Genomic DNA, 23838 nt, shown 5'->3' with positions numbered 1-23838 from the left:
GGGGCTGGGTGGTGATCGGGAAGCCAGGGGGTGGTGAATGGGTCAGTCTAGTGGGCTCCCAGTGGCCCTTGTGTCTGATCCCGGGTGAGGCGTGACCTGGGCTGATGTGGGGGGCCTTAGGTCAGCCAGGGGATTGTAGTGGTTTTAGAAAGTGGGTGACTGGCCCCTTCCTGAGTTGCTCCCTGTTCTCCACAGTGGGTCTCCTGAACGCTAGCAGTGCTCGAGGGGTCTCCACTCTCTTACTTCTAGGCCCCATTGCCCTGCAGCTGCCCAAGGCCATGCTCAGTGCTCACTTCCCATTTGGCCTCCAGCCCTGCTGGGCCCCATGCTCTGCCCCCTGGACCTTTCTGTGTGCTAAGCTGAGCCAGTATGCTGGCACCCAGGCTCTTAGGGGAGGAGGTCTGGGGGGTGGAGACCTGGTGGGCTGGCTCCATTTCAGCACTACCCCTGCACTGTGTGACCTTGGATGGGTTGTCTCCTTGCACAAAGCTGGGTGGGAGGGGAGGTGAGGTGTGATCTTTGTCCTCTGCACAGGAGGCAGGGTCCAGGCTGAGTCTGTCACTGTTCAGCACAGTGAGGTGCTGGGACAGAAGGTCCTAGAGATGTGTGAAGGGTTAGCGCAGGCGTTGGCAACCTTTCAGAAGTGCTGTGCAGAATCTTCATTTATTCACTCTAATTTAAGGTTTTGTATGCCAGTCATACACTTTAATGTTTTTAGAAGGTCTCTTTCTATAAGTCTATAATATATGGGGGGGAGGGATAGCTCAGTGGTTTGAGCAGTGGCGTGCTAAATCCAGGGTTGAGAGTTCAGTCCTTGAGGGGGCCACTTAGGGGTCTGGGGCAGAAATTGGTCACTGCTAGTGAAGGCAGGGGGCTGGACTCAATGACCTTTTAAGGTCCCTTCCAGTTCTAGGAGATGGGTATATTTCCAGTTATTAAAATGTAAAGTAAATAAGGTTTTTTAAATGTTTAAGAGGCTTCATCTAAAATTAAATTAAAATGCAGAGCCCTCCCCCCCCCCCCCCCGATCGATGGCCAGAACCTGGGCAGTGTGAGAGCTGATTTTCAGTGGCACAGGTGCTGCCTTCGGCACACGTGCCATAGGTTGCCTACCCCTGGGTTAGCGTATGATCTGCCTTTGTAGGGGTGCCAGCTCCATGGCTGTGGAGACTGAACTCTAATCAGTGCTGTGCCCTCCCAAGTAGGCTTCCCCTACTCAGCCCTGCCCCAGGTAATATGCCCGACCCTGGGGTACCGCCAGGGTCCACCACCGAGGGCAGAATGGACTTCAGTCTTCACAGCTCATTCAGTGAGATCTACTCTCTGAGCGTGGTATCGAGAGAGCAGATTGGTGCCAGTGGTGACTCCTGTCTGGGGAGAACTAGTAATGCATCTCATGTCAGGGTGAATGGACAGCTGTTGAGGGCAACTATTTTCAGTCTCTAACGCCCCTAGTTGCCTTGAAACCAGTGCCAAAGAGGCAGAAGTCTGTATCCTAATCTCTGTCCAAATTCAGTCTTTGTCATTCTGATTCCATTCCATTTAGGGAACAATATGGGAGCCCCCCGGTGTCTGTAGGCTGTAAAATGGCACGGAAATGGTCCAGACTCTATAATTAGTGGATCCCAGATGCCTGTTCCTGGCAGTGCCCAGTGGAGGGGAATTGATTCTAAGATTCAGGCTTGAGACCCCAAAATTCCCTGCTGGCACAGTCCACTCTGCCCTCCCTCCCAAGGTAGATAACTGGACTTCCATGCAATATGTTGTGTGTAGACCTTTAGGGTTAGACAGATGCTAAATAACCAGTGGCCCTTTTCACAAGACCTAGAGGTTGCCCCAGGATCTCTTCATCTCAGCTAGTCTGCAGCATGTTGTGTGCTGTTTTCCCATCTTGCTTGCATGCAGAGGTGGCTGCATTTCCCTATGCATGTGGACTGGTTTAGAAAGCATTTTGTCCTGAAAGGTGCTGAGGAAATGGTTACTTCAGTTAGTCACTCCCTCTTCCCTGAAAATGTATTTACCAGGTTCCATCAAGCATGCTCAGTGCTGTCGGGAATGGACAGGAAGTCTCATCCCTGCTCCACAGAGCTTATGAGCCTAATCCACAGCATGTACATGCTAGTGAGTGCATGGATGGTATGAAGGTGGAACTACTTGGATCACTATAGGTCAGGGGCTTTTGTGTGTGGAGTCCATCCAGAAGCAGTATAGCTAGTGTAGTGCAGCTTGTACTGTCCCTTGGTGTTTGGAAGGTTAACAGAATCCTTCTAATCTCTTCCTAATTTATCTTCTTTACTCATAAAATGTTTTGATGGGAAACTGGGGGGAGAGGGGGTGCTATGGCCTATGGATTCCGGAGGCAGTCTGTAAAGGACATATCTCAGGTCGTAAGAAAACGTATCATTCCCCTCCCATCCTGCCCTCCCTGTGGCCTCAACCTCTGGATCTGAACAGCAATTGCAAGAATGGGAAAGAGATCTAGTCTCATAACTGTAGGTAAGTTTTTCTGGCTGAGTGTCCCCTTGGCTTGTGGAGCGTAAGACTCTCCTTTTCTCTCTTGCAGCCTATCGCACAGATGAGGGGCAGCCCTGGGTCCTGCCCGTAGTGAAGAAAGTTGAGCAGAAGATCGCTAATGATGCCAGCTTGAACCATGAATACCTGCCGATCCTTGGCCTGCCTGAGTTCCGGGCCAACGCTTCAAGGATCGTGCTTGGAGAGGACAGTCGTGCTATCAAGGAGAATCGTGTAAGCTCTGGGGGAAGCGACTCTTTGCTAAGACATACTAGTGAATGGGGTCTCTGGAGGATGGGAGAGATCTTGCCAGGATTGCAGAGTTTGCCCTGACTGGTCTGGCACTGAGCTCAGTTTCAGGTCTGCATTCTGGCTGCATGGAGCTGTTGGCCTGCTCAGAGCTCTCTGAATACCAGAAACCGATAGGAAACCTCCCCCAGAGGGAAGGCAGAAGATCTGGGTTCTGCCACCTGATTTTGAACCATTCCAGAACTGGCCAGGCGTCTGCCCTTGGACTCTGATGGGAAGGGCCAGCAGGTCTGACAGAAACAGATGGAGCCTGCCAAGGTCCAAAGGGGGTGTGAGACATGAGAGAGAAGCTGTTTAAGGAGGAGTGACAGCAGGAGGGAGCTGAGGGTAGATGATGTGGGGTTATTTAGGTGTTAGTGCATCCCATGGTCAGTGCTGACCTACATGGCTGCGGTATGAAAGTCCTGGTTGCCCTGGAAACAGGTGCTCTGATACCATGGTATGGGGCCCTATAAGTTAGCAGTCACTGAGGAGCAGAGCCTGCCCCAGTATTGCAGAGGAGCTGCTGCTTTGATGTCAGGAAGCCTGGCCTAGGAGGCGCAGTCCTGGGCTGTAGCAATTAAAGGGATCTACCTCAGATTGGATGAGGGGTTCTGAATTCCTGGTCTGGGGGGGTTGATCCCTTTAATAACTGGAGGCCAGCGAGGCTTATCTCACTCTGTCCCTTTCTGATGTTTCCACATGATCTCTGCACTGATGCCATCTATTGGTGGCAGGCTCTTGGTGACCCTGCTCTGCCTTCCAGGTAGGAGGGGTTCAGTGCTTGGGCGGGACTGGTGGTCTGCGCATTGGAGCAGAGTTCCTGCGGCGCTGGTACAATGGAACCAACAACACAGCAACTCCTGTCTACATCTCTTCTCCTTCCTGGGGTGAGTGCTGCAGCATGTTCATGCTTACTGCTTACTGGAGACTGCAGGAGAAGTGGGTAAGGTGGGAGCAGTCCAGTCAGACTCTTCACTCTAGGGGGGGTGGTGATGGAGGGGGAAAGGTGTCTCATACGAACAAGGGAGAGGTTCACCCGTTCCTCCTCCGTGGGTGGTGTGGCGGGAGGCAACTTAAGTCAGGACTGGAGGAACTGGCTGGCTCAGGCAGCTCTCCAGTACAGACAGGTCTCCTCTCTCCTCAGAGAACCATAACTCTGTGTTTGTGAATGCTGGCTTTAAGGACATCCGGGCCTATCGCTACTGGGATGCTGCTAAGAGGGGGCTGGACCTGGAGGGGCTCCTGGAGGACATGGAGGTGGGTAAGAGTGCCTTGGAGAAGTGATCTCCTGAGCTGCATCCAAAGGCATCAGCTGCCCTAATTTCAGATCAGCCAGGCCCTTCTGTGCAGGAGCCTGCCAGTTTCTTGCCTAGGGGTAACTGGAGCCAGATCTGTGTGATAGAGTCCAGCAGAGTGGCCAAGGCAGCTGGTGGCTGACTGGATGTGGGCCCTCTGCTGTCTGTGCATGTGACAGAGAACTACTCTTTCCTCAGAGTGCACCGGAGTTCTCCATCTTTGTTCTGCATGCCTGTGCGCACAACCCAACTGGCACAGACCCCACCCTGGAGCAGTGGAAACAGATTGCTGCTGTCATGAAGGTATCTGCAGAGAGTGGACTGGTGGGAGAGGGCTGTAGTGTGGCCAGGGAGCAGGAAGCCCTTGAGCCAACCAGAGCACAAACAGGACTCTAGGCTCTATTTGGGGGAGAGATAGGGGTGGGCAAAGCTCGGTGAGGAGTGGGAGAAAGGGCCCCTCCCTAATGAGTTGTTGGAGCCTTAGGTAAGAATGAGGAGGGGCTGGAACCAGCAGAAATCTGCTCTTGGACACTACAGGATGTTTAAATTGCCCCAGTTCTGCTTGTGCTGCTAACTTGCATTTAATCTCAGGCTCTGGCCGGTACGTATGCATCTGGAAAGACTTCCTTCTCTCTCCTGGGTGCCCCGTAACAGGATGTGAAATAAGTCACATCCCCTCCTCTGTCCCCCAAAGAACACACTAGCCAGGTAAAAGGGACACCTCTGTCCTTCTCCCCGGTGGTGTGGGAAGCAGCTGCTGCTGTTTCCTTGTAGTGACCTTCCTCTCCCATCTGCTGGGCTGTGATTTGACACACTTCCCAGCTTGTCTCAAAGTCTCCCCCTTCATTCAAGTCCTAATGGCAGTGCTCCAGTCAGGCTTGAAGGGGTTCCCACCCTGCCCCAGATTCACACTGACCCTTTAAGGACTTCCCAGCAGATCAGCCCACCCTGCTTGGGTGAGGGGAGGGGGCAGAAATGGGGACAAAGGGTTCTTAGGGGTAGGGTGGGGTCTCCCCTCTAATTATCTTCCTGTCTGTAGCGCCGGTTCCTGTTCCCATTCTTTGACTCAGCCTATCAGGGCTTTGCCTCTGGCTGCCTGGACAGAGATGCCTGGGCTGTGCGGTACTTTGTCTCTGAGGGCTTCGAACTCTTCTGTGCTCAGTCCTTCTCCAAGAACTTTGGGCTCTACAGTGAGTATCCCTCTGGCAGCAGCTAACCGTGCAGGTTGGGCCAGCCTCCCTGGGGCTGGTGGTGAAGCCTGCCGGGATGTGGGGCACAGGGGCTGGGTATAGTGGCTCATGTCTCCATGTCTGTCTCCAGATGAGCGAGTGGGGAACCTGAGTGTGGTGGGGAAGGATGCTGACAATGTGCAGCGTGTCCTTTCCCAGATGGAGAAGATTGTCCGCACCATCTGGTCCAACCCTCCCTCACAAGGAGCACGTATCGTGGCTACAACCCTCACCTGCCCGCAGCTCTTCGCTGAGTGGTAAGTGGTGCTGGTGCCAAAATGGGATGTTGAAGGGAGGAGCTGTCATACCAGGGCATGGATAGACCTGGCTAAATTCCACTACTGGCTTCCTCTCTCCTCTGCACAGGAAGGACAATGTGAAGACGATGGCAGATCGGGTCTTGCTAATGCGGTCGGAGCTCAGGGCCCGGCTCCAGGCTCTTGGGACCCCAGGCACCTGGAATCACATCACTGAGCAGATTGGCATGTTCAGTTTCACAGGGCTGAACCGTAAGTATCAATGAACCAGATGCTGTTGCAGCAGGAGGTAAGCTCAGGGGCCTGGAACTGAGTGGGGTTGGGCTGCAGGAACCCAAGCTGGATTTCCTGAAGAACTTCTCCAGTGTCTTTCTGGGGTGCAGTCTTGGGCCTCTGATGGGTAGTAAGAAAGTCTGGATAGAGAGCAATCAGCACTCCTGGCCTGCTCTCTACAGCACCTCCTGCTGGGTCTGGCCAGGACTGGAGTAGTTTAGAGCTCACCCACAGCCAGTGCTCCTGCTATTCTCTCTACTCGTCTTCTGCTTGGAGAGGCTGAGCTTGGAGTAGCTCTGTGCGTTATTTCACTGGCCAGGTCCTGAACCCCTTCTCTCCATTCTGAAAGCTGATGAGATGCAACACTGACCTGTACTCTGGGATTTCCAGGTCTCCCACATGGCTGACCTGAGTGCTCTCTTGAATGTTTGTTTCTCCAGCTAAGCAAGTGGAGTACATGATCAAGGAGAAGCACATCTACCTGATGGCCAGTGGGCGCATCAACATGTGCGGCCTAACCACCAAGAACCTGGACTACGTGGCAAGCTCCATCCACGAAGCGGTCACCAAGTTCCAGTGAAGAACACAAACCACTGAACTCCCATCTGAACCTACCAAAGCAGTAGTGTGTAGTCTGTTTCCCTGCTCATAACTCACCTCCATCACACCGGTGAGGGTTTAATAAGGATGGGAAACAGTGGCTATATCAGGGATATCAGCCTGCCTGCATCTCTGAAAGCCCGCTTATAATACAGGCCAGTGCCCTCCTGGGGCTGGTGAGAAAGTAAGCCATCTTGTCTCATTTGGCTGACAGCAGCCATATGTGCTGGGACCATACATCTCAAAGCTGCTTATTTCCATGCAACCATATAGACCCAGTATAACCAAAATGGTTTGGCCAAGTCAACTCCTGTACAGATGCAGTGCATTGTGGGATAGGTGCCCAAATTCATGGACCCCCTTGTCTTGTCTGTGGGTTGGAGGCCCTAAAATTTCAGGGAGTGAGCCTATTGTTGGCTTTCGCCTTGCATGAGCAAAGCGTGATTGTTTTTGTGTTGCTGAAAAAAAATAAACCTCCATCTCTGAAGGATGCCCTGCTGGGTGCTTGGTCTGTCTGCATTGCTGTGTAACTGCCTAAATTGGCATTGACATACTGGTGGCAGAGGGAAGATGGGACATGACCTTGTGTGGCCAAACTCTTAACTGTTGCAATAGGCTCCAGCCTTGGAGTGCTGAACTGCTGGGGGTGGGTGGCTCCTCTGCCCATCCCCCCTCTAAGCAATACCAGCCCTCCCTCACAGGTCCACAATAAAAGCCCTATGATCCAAGGCTTCATCTTATTTTAAAGAGACTTGCCCAGAGGTTCCGTCTTTGATGGCATCTCATGGCAACTTTCCCTTTCCATTTACCATTGCATTCCTCTGGCAACTACAGCTACTCACAGGGCAAAATGCTACTAGGAAAGTTCTGATGAACCCACAGTGTGTCCTTGAATAACTAACTAATCAGTTCACTCCTCATGTATTGCTTCTGTTTCTTTGCCTGGCTTTCCTCGGCCTGTGTATATGCATGTTTCCCACTTGGTGAGATGTTGACCAGACATCTGATCATCTCATCCACAGGAGACTTCTCTCGATCATAGCCCCTGTCCCATGGGAGGTTCCATTCCTGAGTTGGTCCTATTTCTTCTCATGCAGCAGTTGCTGCTTTAGGCCCATGGGCTGCATCCTCCTCATTATAGGCATCTGGACACTACGCTATGGAGAACCAAGATTCCTGTAGAAGCAGCGTGACCCAATTGCTCTTTCCCAGGGCTGAGGAAAGTTCCCTCCATTGCAGCAGGAGGTCAGGTCTGAAGTTCAGTCACTCCTGAGTTAAGCTCATTTTGTAGAGTGGCATTTGTAAGTGTTGCGCTGTTTCACAGCACCATGTACACATTAGTGCTAGGGCATGAGTGTGTTTGTGGGAGGGTGTTCAAGAGGGGTCACAGGGATGCACTGTCCAGCTGTAGTTGCTGAAGCACAGGAGTGGGAAGTGGGCAGCTGTGCTGTGACCCTTGGCAAGTCACTTAACCTCTCTGTACCTCTTCCCCATCTGTGAAAGGGAAAGGAATCCTTCCCTCCACGGAGAAGTGCTGTTGAGTGCAGTGCGAAATGCACCTTTTCCTGCATCATAGCTCGTGGTTGAGCCACAGGATGTGTATGTGGAGGGGCCTTTCCTTGGAGGCTCCTGTCCTGTGCGTGACTCCTCATTTTCCTTACCCCAAAACTCTGCTGAGCCAGAGCAATAGATTCTCTCCCCAGCTCCATTCAGAATGCAAACTGCTGCACTGATTTGGGCCAAATGTGGCTCATCTTGGAGATTTCAGGGAGACTGAAGGGGGGCTGGAACTTCCTGCAACCCTGTATTTCCCCTGGAGGCTGCCTGGGACCTTATCTCGGCTATAGCTCCAGCAGCGGGAGCAATGGAGGGAGAAGACCAGGAAGATGCGCCCTGTAGGTACGGCCTCTACTGCTATGCAAGTGTCTTTCACGCACCGATTTGTGAGGCATGCGTGAGTGGAAGGCAGCCAGGTCTGCAGGGGTCTTGCCAGGGCATGAGAGCAGCAGTACCTGGAAGCTCATACTGCTTCCATTTGCCTTCTCGCCCCATCACATTTTGCTTCTCTTATGTCTGTGACAGCCATGAAATTAATCACTGACAACCTTGGCCACAGCCCTGGCAAACTGGTTCTTCACCCAGTTCTCAGTGTGATATTAAGAGGATGGAGTAGCTACTTCTCCAGCTCTACAGGGTGCTTTAGAGATGGCTAGTTTACATTTAATATTCCTTCAATACCACACTCTTATCTACACTCTGTTAACATTTAGTCCTCCAAAAACCCCCCTGAGAAAAGGGCTTTCTCCAGCTAATGCTGGGCCATGCTCTGTCTCAGTGCTTTAAATGGTCCCCCAGGGAGGCAATAGCAGAACCCAGGCAGCCTGACTCCCTCTCCTGTGTGTCAGTCAGGTGATGGTCTTGCTTAGCGTAGGGAGGACGTGTCTGTCAAGTGCTCAGAGCTGGACCTCCCAGCATTCTGCTCTCTTTCTGCCTGTGTGTGGCCCTGGGTAAGTCCCCCTCCTCCAGGGCTGCCTCCCCCCCTTGCAGAGAGAAAAGCTTTTAATACAGCTGTTCCCTAAGTCAGGCAGCATTAGTTGCCTCCATCACGGCAGTCCTGGGGAAGGGGTGTGGGGTTATGAAATGCTGGGGAGCTCTGCAGGAGAGTGCGCTAGTAGGAGTGAGGGCAAGGTGGCAGTGGGTGTGGTGCAAGGGGCTGGCACTTAGAAAGGGGAACCTGAGGCTGAATGTGAGGTCAGGCTGCTTGCTGGGCAATGTGACTGTGCACCTGTCTCCTGCGGAAGGGGAAATCTGCCTCCCCAGGCTGGCAGCAGCTCTGAAGCTAGCAGGCTTGGCGCTAAGGGGGCTGTTTTGGGGAGAGGGGATTAGGATGCAGTTTGTTCTGCTGCAGGCAGAGGTTGCTTTCCCCTTCCTGCTGGTAACTGTACCAGGGAGCTGTGGGGGGAATGGCGCAGCTGCCCCATGCAGCAGTGATGTGCCCCGCCCCCCCCCATCTCTGTGAAGAAGAGAACCTGGCACAGTTTAGGCCTTTAAACAGCAGCTTTTCCTGTGCTAGCGCAGACAGAGGTGGAGCTGCTCAGGAGGGATGGTTTTTAATGTAAAGGATCTACATTGCATTCAGCCTCCATATCAGCGATTTAAAGCTCTTTCTAACATTCTGATGCCAACTCATGGCTCTGAGCTGAGGCCTGTTGCAGGGCCATGGTGGTTGAAGTGCAGCTCTGAACTTCCTTTCCCCAGCTGAGGGGGGTGGATATACTCAGCCCTGTGTGGGGCCTGAGGCCCACACCTGGCCAGTGCCTGCAGGATGGGCAGTTCACTGCTCCCCAGGGACACACTGAAGTGCGAGGGCAGGTTTTGACTGTCACTGCACAAACTGTGTGGTGGGAGGGGATGGGCACTGCCCAGAGCATGGCGCTCCTTGGGGCAGGAGCCCCATCTCGTTATGGCTGCAGCACCCAGCGCTATGGGGCCCTGATTCAAAAGGGGCTGGGAGCTGCTGTTAAGTATTAAAGGATGTCCTGGGTAGCCTGAGCTGGGTCGCCTCTCCCTGCTTCTTGCCACAGGGGAACCACTCCACAGGCACTGTCACTTCTGTCTTTCTCTTCTGTTTGAGACGAAACGCCTGGCAGCAGGGCAGCAGCTGGCCACGTGCCCTGACTTCCTGGCAAGTCCAGGGCTGCTGCCTCTGCTTCAGTCCCACTCAGGGGCCCTGCCGTTCTCTCCTGGGGCTTGACACACGTCCTGGAGGGACGGCAGGTGTCGGGTGGGCAGGCAGTGGCGTGCAGACTCGCTGCTGTCGCTCACGATGCGCTGCAGGAGGCTCTCATGCTGCAGACCTGAAAGAAAAGCAGCTGTTTAATGCTCGTGGTTCCCTTTTCCTGTTCTCCAGAGCCGCCACCCCCCCCCCCCCGGCGCCCCCCACTTCCCACAGCCAGGCTGCAGGGTGTTAATCTCAGGGCTGGGTCAGGGCCTGGATTCAGCAGCTTGGGGACTCCCTAAATAAGGACATGGCAGGAGCCCACACAGGCTACACTGCTCATTCCATCGAGCAGCCTGGCTGAGAGCAGCTTTCCAGAAGGCAGACACTGTTTGAAAGCATTAGGATGTGTCCCCTGGTGGGGGGGGGGGGGGGGGAAAACGACTGCAGCTTCATCTACCCGCCCCCCCTCCCCCTCCAACCCCTACCCCATGGAACCACTGGCCTGGACAGCCCTGCCAGGTTCAGTGCACTGCCCAGTCTCCCGTGCTGCTTTGGAGACAACACCCAGCTCCTGGACAGACAAGCTACAGCCCTGCCAGGCTCAGGCAAGGGACAGACAGGGCTTACTGCAGCCAGGCCTTTGCCTGCTTAATGCAGAAGGGCAGAAAGCCCCAGCCCTGTAGTGGGGGGGCGGGGTCCGAGTGGGTTGATGGCAGCTCCTGACCAGCTTTCCAGGCCCTGCAGTGTGTGCTCAGGGCAGAGCAAGGGTGTCCCCCCAGTGCCTGTGGCAGGCCATTGGGTGTGGGGGCAGTGTCTCTTTGCAGCAGCAGTACTGAGGGGTATGTTTACACCTCAAGGCTACATGGGACTCCAGCACTGCGTTCCAGCCACTCTGCCGCTCAGGTGATTAATGGCGCTCGGTTGGAATTCTCTGGCGGCGTCTCGCCATCCGGGGACTGCCTCCTCTTCTGCCCACCTGCAAACAGCCTGGGATCAGTGCCCTGTGGGTCCTCAGACAGCGCTATCCCACCCTGGGGGTGCTGCATTAGGGGGAGGGGACAGCCCACACCCTTCATAGCACCTGGAGGCTGCTGGCTGCTAGGTGCTAGTGGAGCCAGGCCCCACAGACATGCACCCCAGCCTTCAGTCATGCTGCAGTGTGTGTGGGGGGGTGCAGTACTGCCTGCTGCCACCAGGAAGGTGCATCCATGGACAGCTGGGCTCCCTGCAGCTGCTCCATGGGCCTCAGCTTGTCCAGGCCCAGCAACAAGCAGCGTAACAGGAAAGTAGGGACCCCAGGGCTGGGTTGGCAGATCTGAGCATGGGTGAAGGGGGGCAGTAGTAGAGGAGGCTCCTTTCCCTTCTCATCTCCCCATTCGGGCCTCAGGTTTTCCCTCGGTTAGTTGTTGGGTGCAGAGCTGGTACCTGCAGCTCCACTACTGTTTTGGGCCCCAGCTGTCCTGCCCTGCACCGTATGTGCCCCCGCCCCCCACACCACTGGGGTCTGTGTGCCTGCCTGTGCTCCCAGGCTCTGCCCCTCCCACGGGGCTGGCTGGGTGCTTCACTCACTCAGTGTCCTCAGCAGCTTCCTGCCCAGGGTCTCCTCGGTGCCGCTTGGGGACGTGCCGCTCGCTGTCTCTCTGTTCGGGCTCTCCGGCTCCAGGGTGATGTCACAGCATTCGCTGGCTGCAAAGGAGGAAGGTAAGAGCAGTGTTATCTCTGGGCAGGGCTCTCCAGAGCATCTTGGGTGCCTGGTGGCTGCGTCCTCCAATTTCCCCCCCACCCCTCCCCAGTGCACTCCCCTTCCAATACACTAGTGGGGCCACATTCGTCCCATGGGCCGGATCCCGCCTCGGGACTTACCTTGCCACCTGCCTTTCTCCTCGTTGTCTGCCAGCTCCTCCTTGATGAAGGGGATTCCCTCCACGCGGAGGAATGTGGAGTCACTGGGGCTGTGGAGCCTGTCTGACCAGCTGCCTGTGGGAGACACCCCCGTCCCCGGCACGGGGAGGGGGAGTGTGTCAGTGTGAGCATTGGGGCCCAGGTGTGAATACGTGCCACGGGCCAGGCCCTGAGCGTGAAGGGATGTGTGTATGCAGCTGGTGGCGTCAGGGCCAGATGGGTGCTAGGAAGTGTTGGAGGCTTGTGGGGAGCGGCTTGCCTGTGGGACTGGCCGTCAGGCAGCCATGGAGTGACTTACAAACAATGCTGTTCCTCTCGTTCAGGAGGGTAGGGGTGGGGTCCTCCTTCGGGGTCTGTGGGGTCCCCCGGGCTGTCGGGGCCTTGGTGGAGTTGCCATCATTGAACGCCTCCATGTCGGGGGACTGGGGTGAGCTGTCCATGCGGCTGGCTGCCAGTGCGTTCTGGTACTGCTGCCGGGTGATCTGGCACAGGACAGACAAGCAAGCTCAGCTGGGTGAGGTCAGGGCCATGGGGCTGCCCTGCTCCCCTGGGGACTGCCTGCTAGGGCAGTGGGGAGTGAGCTGAGCTTCCAGGGGCATGGCCAGCTGCCTGGCTCCAAGTCCTTGGGGAGCAACACTGCCTGCCTGGGGGTGATGTTCACCTCTGTGTGGGAACTGCATCCAACCATGCCCCCTGATGTCCTACTTCAGTGGTGCCTAGGTGCACCGAGGGGAGTTCACACTGATCAGTAATAGCTCTAGTCCACACGATGCCCTGGCCCCTCCACCTGGGGGAGCAGCTGCTCCCCACCCGGCTACTTACTGCATAAAGGCACTGGGTGCACGAGGCAGAGCCTGCAGAGGGAGGGGCCTGTGTATAGGTGGCTGATGGAGACAACTTGGGGCTTGCATCACCAAACTCAGCACGAGCCATCTCTGGAAAGCTGTCGAGCTGGGCCCAGCACCCTGGGGCAGCAATAGCAGCCAGCTCATGTCACAGCCATGATGGGTGGTGGAAAGGCCACGTTGCACCTCCTGATGAGGCAGCTGGACTTCCACCAGAACCCTGCTTCTGTTCCTTTCCATTACTTGCTGTTTGTTCAGCAGGGGGGAGGGAAGGCTGTGACAGACATGCCCAGGCAGGTGCATTATTCCTGTGTTTGACCAATATTTCACTGAAAGGGATCATGGGTGGTCTCTGCCAAAAGCCAAGAACTCACTGGTTAGTGTGATTATTGCAGGATGCTTGTACACAACATTTGTAGAGTTGTGTGACAGGTAGAAAATTTATATTTAAAAAGGCAACCTGAACACAGAGCTAGATTGGCAGGGGGGGACATGGACAGTTACAATAGGGTCATAGGAGGAACAAGAGTGAAATCGGGGGAGGAATTTGCTCAATATCTTAGCTGTCTATACACAAATTTAAGGAATATGGGGAATAAAACGGAAGAACTGGAAGTATTGGTACATAAGCTTAATTATGACTTAATTGGCATCACAGAGACTTGGTGGGATAAATCTGCTGACTGGAATATTGCTATAGCAGGATACAGCTTGTTCAGAAAGTCTCCGTTGGGGGGAAAAAGGAGATGGTGTTGCATTGTACATCAAGAATATATACACTTGTTCTGAACCCCAGAAGGAGGGGAGTGTCAGACCAGTTGAAAATCTGTGGGTAAAGATAAAAGGGGGAAAAATAGAGGTGATGTCATGTTAGGGGTCTGCTATAGACCATCAAATCAGGAAAAGATGGTGAATGAAGCATTTCTAGAATAACAGAGATCCAAAACACACAACACGGTAGTAATGGGGGACTCTAACTTCCCAGACATCTGTTGGAAAAGTCATTTGGCAAAACACAAAATGTACAATAAGTTCTTGAAATGTGCTGATGGCAGCATCTTGTTCCAGCAGGTGGAGGAAGTAGCTAAGTGGGCAGCTATTTTAGACTTGATTCTGACCAACAGGATGGAATTGGTTGTGAATCCGAAGGTGGAAGGCTATTTGGGTGAAAGTGTCATGAGATGAGAGAGTTCATGATTCTAAGGAAAGGAAGGAGTGAGAGCAGCAGAATAAGGACAATGGTCTTCAAAAAAAGCAGATTTTAACAAATTCAGAGAACTGGTAGGTTAGGTTTCATGGGAAGAAATTCTAAGGAATAAAGGAATTTGGGAGAGCTGGCAGTTTCTCAAGGACACAATATTAAAGGCACAACTGCAAACTATCCCAATGCAAAGGAAAGACAGAAAGAATAGTAAGAGGCCAATATGGCTCTGTCAGGAGTTCTTTAATGATCTGAAAATAAAAAAGGAATCCTACAAAAAGTGGAAACATTGATGAATTGCTAAGGACCAGTAGAAAAGAATTGCACAAGCCTGTAGGAACAGAATCAGAAAGGCCAAGGCACAGAATGAGTTACACCTAGCAACGGACATAAAAGGCAATAAGAAGAGGTTCCTTAAATATGTTAGGAGCAAGAGAAGGATGAAGGAAAGTGTGGGTCTGCTGCTTAACGGGGAAGGAGAGCTATTAACAGATGACAGCAAAGAGGCTGAGGTGTTAAATGCCTATTTTGATTCAGTTTTTACTAAAAAGATTAATGGTGTCCAGATGCTCAACACAATTAATACTAACAACAAGGGGGAAGGGACACAAGCCAAAATATTTTGGTAAGCTAGATGCATTCAAGCTGGCAGGGCCTGATGAAGGAACTAGCTGAAACAATCTTAGAGTTGTCAGCAATTATTGCTGAGAATTCTGGGAGGTTGGTAACATCCCAGAGGACTGAAGAAGCATAACAATAATACCTGTATTTAAAAAAGGAGAACAAAGAAGACCTGTGGAATTATAGAGCAGGCACCCGAACTCCGATACCTCCAAAGACTCTGGAACAAATTTATTAAACCGTTTGTAAACACCTGGAGGCTAAGGGGGTTATGAGGAATAGCCAGCATGGATTTGTCAAGAACAAATCATGCCAAACCAACCTAATTTCCTTCTTTGATGGGGTTCCTGACCAAGTAGGTAGAGGTGAGCAGTAGGTGAGATATATCTTGGTTTTAGTAAGGTTTTTGATATAGTTCCTCATGACATTCTCATACGCAAACTAGGAGAATGTGGTCTAGATGAAATTACTATAAGGTGGGTGCTTAATTGGTTGAAAGACTGTACTTCAAGAATAGTTATCAATGATTGGCTGTCAAACTGGGAGGGCATCTCCAGTGGGGTCCTGCAGGATCAGTCCTAAGACTGGCACTATTAAGTATTTTCATGAAGAACTTGGATAATGGAGTGGAGAGTTTGCTTTTAAAATTAGTGGACAACACCAAGTTGGGAGGAATTGCATGCATGGCGGGGGGGAGGTTGCAGAAATAGAATTGCTCTGAACTCAGTAATGACATTCAATAAAGACAAGTGCAAAGTACTACACTAAAGAAGGAAAAAATCAAATGTACAACCACAAAATGAGGCCTGACGGACTGGGTAGGTGGCAGTACTTCTGGAAAGGATCTGGGGGTCAGAGTGGATCACAGTTTGAAGAGGAGTCAGAGTCTAAAGGGCTGGTCTACGCTGGTGGGAGTTCAACTAAGATACGTTAACAAACTTCAGCTACGCTATTTACATAGCTGAAGTCGAAGTATCTTAATTCGACTTACCTGGCTGTCCTCATGGCGCAGGATTAAGGACCCTGTGCTGAACTGAGTGGCATGGGTGAGCGTGGGTTTCCCTGCCCACCCCTTACAAAGCAGAGAAGTTCCAGGCCTCGGGAGGACAATGGCTGGCTAGCCCTTGTCAAACAAAAGGGGTGCCCCATATGCCCTACTGGGGCAGAAATTAATGTCCTTGTGCGAGATTCAGACTAAGGCCTGGTCTACACTACGCGTTTAAACTGATTTTAGCAGCGTTAAATCAGTTTAACGCTGTACTCATCCACACAATGAGACCCTTTATATCGATATAAAGGGCTCTTTAATCGGTTTCTGTACTCCTCCCTAATGAGAGGAGTAGTGCTAAAATCAGTATTACCATATCAGATTAGAGTTAGTGTGGCTGCAAATTGACAATATTGGCCTCCGGGCAGTATCCCACAGTACACCATTGTGACTGCTCTGGACAGCAATCCGAACTCGGATGCACTGGCCAGGTAAACAGGAAAAGCCCTGCGAACTTTTGAATTGCATTTCCTGTTTGCCCAGTGTGGAGCTCGCATCAGCATGGGTGGCCATGCAGTCCCAAATCCAAAAAGAGCTCCAGCATGGGCCGTACGGGAGATACTGCATCTGATCGCTGTATGGGGAGACAAATCTGTTCTATCAGAGCTCAGTTACAGAAGACGAAATGCCAAAGCATTTGAAAAAAATCTCCAGCTATGATAGACAGAGTCCACAGCACAGTGCTGCATGACAAGCGTAACGGAAAGCCAAAGAATCAAATGGACGCCCATGGAGGGAGGGAGGGGGTACTGAGGACTCCAGTTGTCCCACAGTCCCCAGCAGTCTCCGAAAAGCATTTGCATTCTTGGCTGAGCTCCCAATACCTGTAGGCTCAAACACATTGTCCAGGGTGGCTCAGGGTATACGTCATCAATGTACCCCCTCCCCCCCACGTGAAAGAAAAGGGAGAAAAATCGTTTCTTGACTTTTTACAATGTCACCCTATGTCTACTGAATGCTGCTGGTAGACGTGGTGCTGCAGCAGTGAAGCACAGTATCCGTTCCCCTCCCCTCCCCGGTGGCAGATGGTACAATATGATTACTAGCTGTCATCACCATCAGCCCGTGAGTGGTCCTGGCTGGCCTCAGATGAGGCCGGCCGCGGGCGCCTGGGTAAAAATAGGAATGTTTCCTGGTCATTCCCAGTAGATAGCACAGAATGGCTGGTAACGGTCCTCATCATAGCAACTGGGGGCTGAGCTCCATCAGCCCCCCGTTTCATGTGTAAAGAAAAGATTCTGTACTGCCTGGACTATCATAGCAGCGGGATGCTGGGCTTCTCTCCCCTGCACTGCTTAATGTCCTGCCTGGACTATCATAGCAGCTGGAGGCTGCCTCCCCGCCATTTTATCTCAGTAACAAGTCAGTATTTCTTATTCCTGCATTCTTTATTACTTCATCACACAAATGGGGGGGATACTGCCACGGTAGCCCAGAAAGGTTTGGGGAGGAGGGAAGCAATGGGTGGGGTTGCTGCAGGTACACCCCCTAGAATGCCACGCAGCTCATCATCTCTATGGGATCTGACACAGAGTGGCTGTGCTCTCTGGTTCTCTGATACACTGGTTCTCTAGTACACTTGTCCCATATTCTCGGCAGAACTGACTCTATTTTTAGATACCATAAAGGAGGGAATGACCTGAGGAGTCATTCCTATTTTTCTCTTTGCGCCCCTGGCCAACCTCAGCCAGGGGCACCCATAACAGCAGCAGATGGTACAGAATGACAGATAACCATCATCTCATTGCCAATTTACACTGGTGCAACAGACGGTACAGAATGACTGATAACCATCTCTGCTGTCATGCAAAGGCAAATGAATGCTGCTGTGTAGTGCTGCAGTATCGCCTCTGTCAGGGGCATCCAGTACACACACGGTGACAGTAAAAAAAGCTGAACGGGCTCCATGGTTGCTGTGCTATGGTGTCTGCCAGGGCAATCCAGGGAAAAAGGGCACAAAATGATTGTCTGCTGTTGCTTTCCCAGAGGAAGGAATAACTGACGACATTTACCCAGAACCACTCGCGACAATGATTTTTGCCCCATCAGGTCCTGGAATCTCAACTCAGAATTCCAAGGGGCGGGGGAGACTGTGGGAACTATGAGATAGCTACGGAATAGCTACCCACAGTGCAACGCTCCAGAAATTGACGCTAGCCTCGGGCCATGGACGCACACCGCCGAATTAATGTGCTTAATGTGGCCGCATGCACTCGACTTTATACAATCTGTTTTCAAAACCGGTTTATGTAAAATAGGAATAATCCCGTAGTGTATACCTACCCAAGGACAGACAGACTGCCCTGCCGATCCAAGCAGATTCTGTGCAATGCCCTGTCTGGCCTAAGAGGGGGTGGGGGGGGCACTGACACATGGGCTACCAGGCCACCATTACATTTTATGTTTTTCTTTTACCTGTAGCTTGGTGTTTCTAATAGTTTAACTTGCTTTTGTCTGAATCCTTAACTCAAACTTGGTTAAATACACTTTGGTTTGGTTTTACCTTGTGCTAAGGAGAGCAAACTGAGGAGAAGCCAGTAAAGTCGGGTGCTGCGTCAGGGGAGGAAGTGGATCGGTGCACATTGCGGGTGCCCAGATGACAAGGGGCTGGGCACTCCAGTGTGACAAGGTGGGGTGTAAATTATTAGCCCACCGAGGGCGTGAGCGTGGCTCGTGGTAGCCGGGAGTGAAGCGCGTGCATGTTGCTTGTAGCTTTGCGAGAACGACCCCTGCTGGGCACAGCCATGGCTCCCTCATGCTGGGGGCAGGTGGCAGCAATGCACCCGGATACCCTGAAAAGCGTCAGTGAGATCCCCAGCCCTGCGGCTACCTTGACGAACTGCACGTCGCAGAGGATGTGCACGGAGTAGTCAGGCGTGTAGATGGTGCTGCTGCTGCTGTACAGCTGGGTGTTGCTGCCCCCATAGTAGTTGCGTTCCCGGTTTGGGGATTCGGCACGATTCAGCCCGCTGCTGCGAGATGGCGATCGGTTTACTAGAGGTGTGGAGGGGACCAGATGGAGGCAGAGTGTGAGACCCTGTTTACTGACACTGTCACCTGGCTCTCTAGCCACCAGGACAGTGCAGATGCTAAGGTGCCGGAGACACATCCCAGAGGCTTTCTAGAGCTCCTGCCTGGCTGGGAGTCTCTCTCACCCTCCAGGCTGATGCTCTGACAGATGGGGTCACTGGTGTCTTTGCTTCTCTCCAGACCGCAGTGACCCTTACCATCCTCTCCCTGCAAGAGGAAGCAGTGCAGAGCCTGGGTTCCTGTGCTGCCATGGAAAAAGGCCTCTGAGCATCTGCTTACACAAGAAGCTAAAGGCAGGTGTGGCTGACTGAGCTGTCTTTTGGGGTTGGCAGGGGGAGCGCCATGCAGAGAACAGGGTGCTGAGCAGAAGGTGCAGATAGCGGAGGCCATGCAGGATATTGCTCCTTTGGACGCTGCCTCACCCACACTTCAGCCCTCCGCCAGCAGCACTCGCAGCTCCCCAGCACAGCACGTTTCTAGGCTAGCACAGGGATCCGGAGAGGGGAGATGAGCGCAGAGTATTTGGAAAGAGAACCCCCAGGAGTGGCAGGCAGGCATCACAGCTGTTCAGCCTGGCAGGTGCAGATTTATTCTCTCCTATGTGGGGCCTGCTGTCTGGGGGGCCTGGGGCAGCCGCTCTCTCTGACGTGCTCATGGATACAGGTTATAAAGGTGGCAGAAGAGACGGGCCGTCCAAATGCAAATGAGGGTCGGGGCTTGGAAAATGGAACAGGAAGGGATTTCCTAGGTCATGGAGTCCAGTCCCTGCTGTCAGGCCATCCCATTCATAAGCATGTCAAGGTCCCACTTAAAACTGGTTAGGTTGTTTGCCCACTTGCTCCTGTTACCAGGCTGTTCCAGAACGGCGGCCTGTCAGTTATATTGACTGACAGCCTTCACACCCAATGGAGAGCTGTGCTTAAGGCCCCTGGCAGTCCCTTTGCTCTAATGCAGCAAGAGTTGATGCTCATTGCGCCCAGTGGTGTTTGGTACAAATTACATTTACACCCACAGTCCCCAGCAGCGGGGTTGTGTAGCCTCATTTTGGGGGGAGGGTTATAAATGGGGTCTGATGCTGGGGCAGACACTGCAGAGCAAGGCCTCCTGTCAGTCATGGTAATTGAGAGCTGCTGATGTGCAGCATGATGGATGCAAAGTGGTCAGTGGATTTATCAGAGAACAAAGGCAACTTGTTCGCGGCACTGCTGATGGAAATGTCTCTCTGACCTTCGCGCTGCTGCTACAAATACCCTTTTATTACTGTAACTCCCAGAAAAGGAAACTGCTTGACCATGGAGTGTATCTATGACTGGCAGGTACAGGGACGTACAGGAGCAGCACTCAGCAGAAAAACAGCCAGGAAATGAAACTTACACAAACCCAAACATAACTTAGGACGCACGCCCCAGTACCCCAATGCTGTGCCTAATTCGCTCCAGTCTGCCTCTGTCCCGTCTGCTGGCTCCTAGTCCTCCGTGGTTGGCCTCTAGCACTAGCAACTTCTCCCCCCGCCCCCCCCAAGTCACCAGTGCCCCAGCAGTGTGTGTGTAACGGAGTGTGTTGAGCACACTGCTGCGGTACTAACACACGTGCACATGTGGGGGCAGTAGTGCACCCCCCAGCATCTCCCTGTATTTGTACCTGCAGAGCAGGTAACTGCACCAGACTGCTCCTGGGCCCCCAGGGCCTGGCTGCCACAAGGGCTGGCAGCGGCTTAGCCCATTTTGCCCTTCTTTTGAAGGTGCGTCTCTGTCAGTGCAGAATCTTCTACAGTATGTGCCCCTCTGTCCGCGTGTGTGCAGTGTCCTGCAGCTGGGGGTGCTGCTCTGTTTGTGCAGTTTCACGCACTGGCCACATTTGCACTGTTCCCATGCAGCCTGCTGTAGCGTGTACTCCCCTTGATGTACTGAATGACAGGGAGGGTGCGCCCCTAGGCCACACGTGCAGAGCCAGCCACTGTGCACTCATGCAGATGCAGAGGTTTCCTTTCCCAAAGGCCAGTGTGGGAAAGCCATGCAGTTACCTGGGGAGCCAGCCAGGGATTCCCCTCTGCTGACAGTGAAGGTACGGGACACTGAGACGGGCACTATGGAGCAAGTGAGGGGTCAGGCCGGAATGACCAGGCGGGGATGGGGAGAACACATGAAGAGGAAAAAAATACAAGAGACTGAATGAGACAGGAGCGAAGTCAGGGCTTTAACCGACCCGCACCCCTGACTCGCTGGGGAGCAGCCCCAGTCCTACTCTGCAGCCACCTGCAGAGCAGCTCCCTGTGGCTGACCCTCTCTGCAGCTGCAAATGGCTTGTGGTGGCTGAAGGGTCCATTAGCCAGTATTCCAGAGCTTCTCTTGGTGTCCCAATGCCAGAGATCCTGGCACCACTGTCTGGGTGGGGTGGGAATGCCCCCTGTCCTGCACTAATGGTGATACTGGGCCCAGCACGAGGCCCATGCACCTCTGACTTGCAGGGACTGCGTCTTCACTGGGGTCTGAGGGGCACTCAGAATGGAATAACACAAAGCATTCTGGGAAACCTGCCAGGCCTCCGTGTCAGAGTAGAACCAATATTGAGGCCAGATGGCACTAACTCCTCCATGGCCTTGTCTACACAGGACTGTGTTATGTATGAGCCCAGGTGTGAATTTACACTGCTCTCGTTATACTGGAATAGCGCCCTTGTGCTAGGGTGGATGCTATTACTGCAGGATGACCGGAGCATAGGTGCCAGCTCTGGGAAAAAGCAGCCCCCCCCCAGCAGCTCCCCCCTCCCCACTCAGTGCTTGCTGCCTGCTGGCTTGTCTCGTGGATCAGCACCTCCCCCGTTCCCCCCAGTGCCTCCCGCCTGCTGATATCAGCTGTTTCATGGTGTGCAGGAGGCTGGAGGAGTGGGGACTGTGTGCATTTGGGGGAGGTGGCAGAACTGGGTGGGGAGGGGCGAGGGCAGGAAGAGGCAGGGTGGGAGCCTGGGAGAAGGGGTGGAGTGGGCAGGCTGAGAGTTGAGCCCCCTGCCCCTGGTGCTTGCACAACAGGGGAAGCTGTCGCTGCTGTTGCGCAATGTGCTTCTCCTAGCCTCTGGCACCTTCAGCCTCCTTGCAGGTAAGCATCTTGCTTTGCTTATTTAAAACAATTGTATCAAATATTTAATGTATTTTGATTGCTAGCACTAATCAAGATATTTTTATCTTGAAACGATTCTTCACAAGAAAAAAACAACAAAATCCACATTTCTGAACAGCAGAGAAGTTTTATTCCTTTTTTTGAAGATCTTGTTCCTCTGTTTCTTGCTCAAGAAGAGCCTAATCGAAGTCTAATGAAGGTAATAGGAATTCCAGATAATCTAACTCATGTCAGCAATCAAAGTGATGTCTAATATTTGACACTCAATAACTTTACATAAGCAAATAAGACCCTTCCTCCCACAATGGAACAAGTCAAATCTCGAAAAAACTCAGTGGGTGAAATCCTGGCCTCTTAAGTTAAGAGGAGTTTCATCAGAGACGTCAATAGGTCCAGGATTTCACCGGATACAAATCAGGTCAGTATTTAACCCAGCAAGTCTACATGAAGCAGGAATATGACCACCACATACAAATTCCAAAAATGGAAGCATTTTAACAATTGGATATTTGTGTATATGTAAAAACACACAACAGAAATAAACTTCACTGGTTTTTATGCTTTTATCCTCTACTTCCATTCTATCCACTAGACCATCTTTTAGCTATACTAACATTGGTCGCTGAACAGTTTTTAAACCACCACCATCTTTATTTTTTCAAATAAATGAAAAGAGCATACAAATTGAAATGACCATATTGTGAAGTAATGATTATGAATATTAAAATAAATTTGGAATGAACTTCATGACATACCATCATGTTATATGTAATATGCAGTTTTAAAATTAAATCTTAAAGCTGTTCAGTACGTGAAAACTACACACACACAGTTACTGCATGCAAGCCAGTGAAATTATGTGCTTAATACATGCAAGTACTGCATGTGCCTAGCGGTACGCGTGCAAGTAAAGCCCAGTTAGATTGCTAACATACTATTTGCATGTGTAAATCCCCAGAGCAGGTGCACAGTTGCACACAATTAATTTTCAATGTGCTTCATAGTTAACAGAATATCTGTGCAGCTAAAACCAATCTTGTGTCTGCACTATAGTGAATACCATAATCCAGACCATTAATAAATTATTATTCCTGTAACACTTGCACAGGCGAACATATCATGAATGCACTTCTCTGGGTGACATATTTTATTACATTTCAGCTTGAAAGTATTTATTTTCAGTGCTAAATGGAAACAAGCGTCCACTGAATTATCATTGACGCTACCACATCTTTATTTTGCTGTTAGAATTAAAAAAAAAAAAAGATTGAAAAAAAGGTGTAAAGTTGTCCTCTAGAGCAAGAATTTTGATGTTTAGAATGCCTAGAAGCCATCATTATAGTCTATTCATTTCATTCTACAGTCAGGGGACTATTGTATTCATCATGTAGAAACACATCACCACAGCCACCAAGTAAAATCTCTCTCTCTCTAGCCCTAGTATCTCTCTCTCTCTCTCATATACACACACACTTTTGAAAAGGTAGTGGATAAATGCTTCTCTCTCTGTCAAGTTTTATTGGATCAGTTGTTTATATATGTTTTAATTAGTTATCTCAACTATTCTATTTGCTAAAATGCAGTGATTTCCAGTTTTCAATGTAGAAATACATAAGTATTGTTATTCATTGTTTTGTGAAGGCACCTAGGGACTCCAGACAACAAGTAAGATTAACAATATTTTAAAAGAAAAGTTATGTTGAAGCTTACATGTAACTTTCAAATTGGTGTATGCAGAACAAGTGGTATCTTGGCATGAGTTCAATAAGCCATGGACAGACATAGCAGAAAGGGAAGAAGATAGCAGCACTCTAAAAATAAAAAGTCACAGTTCCATGAACAGGAACCAATGTGTGAATAAAACCACTTTACATGTGGAGGAAATATATATTTAGTAC

The 23838-nt window shown here is 51.6% G+C and overlaps 2 protein-coding genes across 2 annotated transcripts in view; one reads left to right on the top strand and one right to left on the bottom strand.

Moving 5' to 3' along the window:
• The first annotated feature begins 1301 nt into the window (after nucleotides 1–1301).
• GOT1 (glutamic-oxaloacetic transaminase 1) lies at nucleotides 1302–6949 on the top strand. The gene is made up of 9 exons (XM_032764127.2): nucleotides 1302–2496; nucleotides 2564–2745; nucleotides 3566–3689; nucleotides 3947–4059; nucleotides 4296–4400; nucleotides 5137–5287; nucleotides 5418–5583; nucleotides 5693–5835; nucleotides 6297–6949. Exons 1-9 carry the CDS (start codon nucleotides 2466–2468, stop codon nucleotides 6434–6436), a joined length of 1155 nt encoding a protein of 384 aa, XP_032620018.1. The 5' UTR covers nucleotides 1302–2465; the 3' UTR covers nucleotides 6437–6949.
• A 2698-nt stretch (nucleotides 6950–9647) lies between these two features.
• Nucleotides 9648–23838, bottom strand: part of CNNM1 (cyclin and CBS domain divalent metal cation transport mediator 1) — a 64252-nt gene continuing 50061 nt past the window's right edge. Inside the window, exons 7-11 of the mRNA XM_032764126.2 lie at nucleotides 18625–18788; nucleotides 12378–12561; nucleotides 11747–11863; nucleotides 11029–11153; nucleotides 9648–10313 (exon numbers count right to left, since the gene is read on the bottom strand). Of these exons, the coding sequence (XP_032620017.1) occupies nucleotides 11077–11153; nucleotides 11747–11863; nucleotides 12378–12561; nucleotides 18625–18788 (542 nt within the window). The 3' untranslated portion in view covers nucleotides 9648–10313; nucleotides 11029–11076. The remainder of the gene's footprint in view (nucleotides 10314–11028; nucleotides 11154–11746; nucleotides 11864–12377; nucleotides 12562–18624; nucleotides 18789–23838) is intronic.

The sequence above is a fragment of the Chelonoidis abingdonii genome, chromosome 16 (assembly GCF_003597395.2).
Source record: "Chelonoidis abingdonii isolate Lonesome George chromosome 16, CheloAbing_2.0, whole genome shotgun sequence".
In the NCBI taxonomy this organism is placed as follows: domain Eukaryota; kingdom Metazoa; phylum Chordata; order Testudines; family Testudinidae; genus Chelonoidis; species Chelonoidis abingdonii.
Note: the sequence above shows the minus strand (reverse complement) of the source record. Positions and strands in the feature narration are given on the sequence as shown.

Excerpts from the sequence above, each read along its gene's own strand:
- GOT1 (XM_032764127.2), top strand. The coding sequence starts at position 2,466 with ATGGGAAAGAGATCTAGTCTCATAACTGTAG. Across the intron at positions 2,746-3,565 it reads GTGCTATCAAGGAGAATCGT|GTAGGAGGGGTTCAGTGCTT; the intron begins GTAAGCTCTGGG and ends TCTGCCTTCCAG. Across the intron at positions 5,584-5,692 it reads CCGCAGCTCTTCGCTGAGTG|GAAGGACAATGTGAAGACGA; the intron begins GTAAGTGGTGCT and ends TCCTCTGCACAG.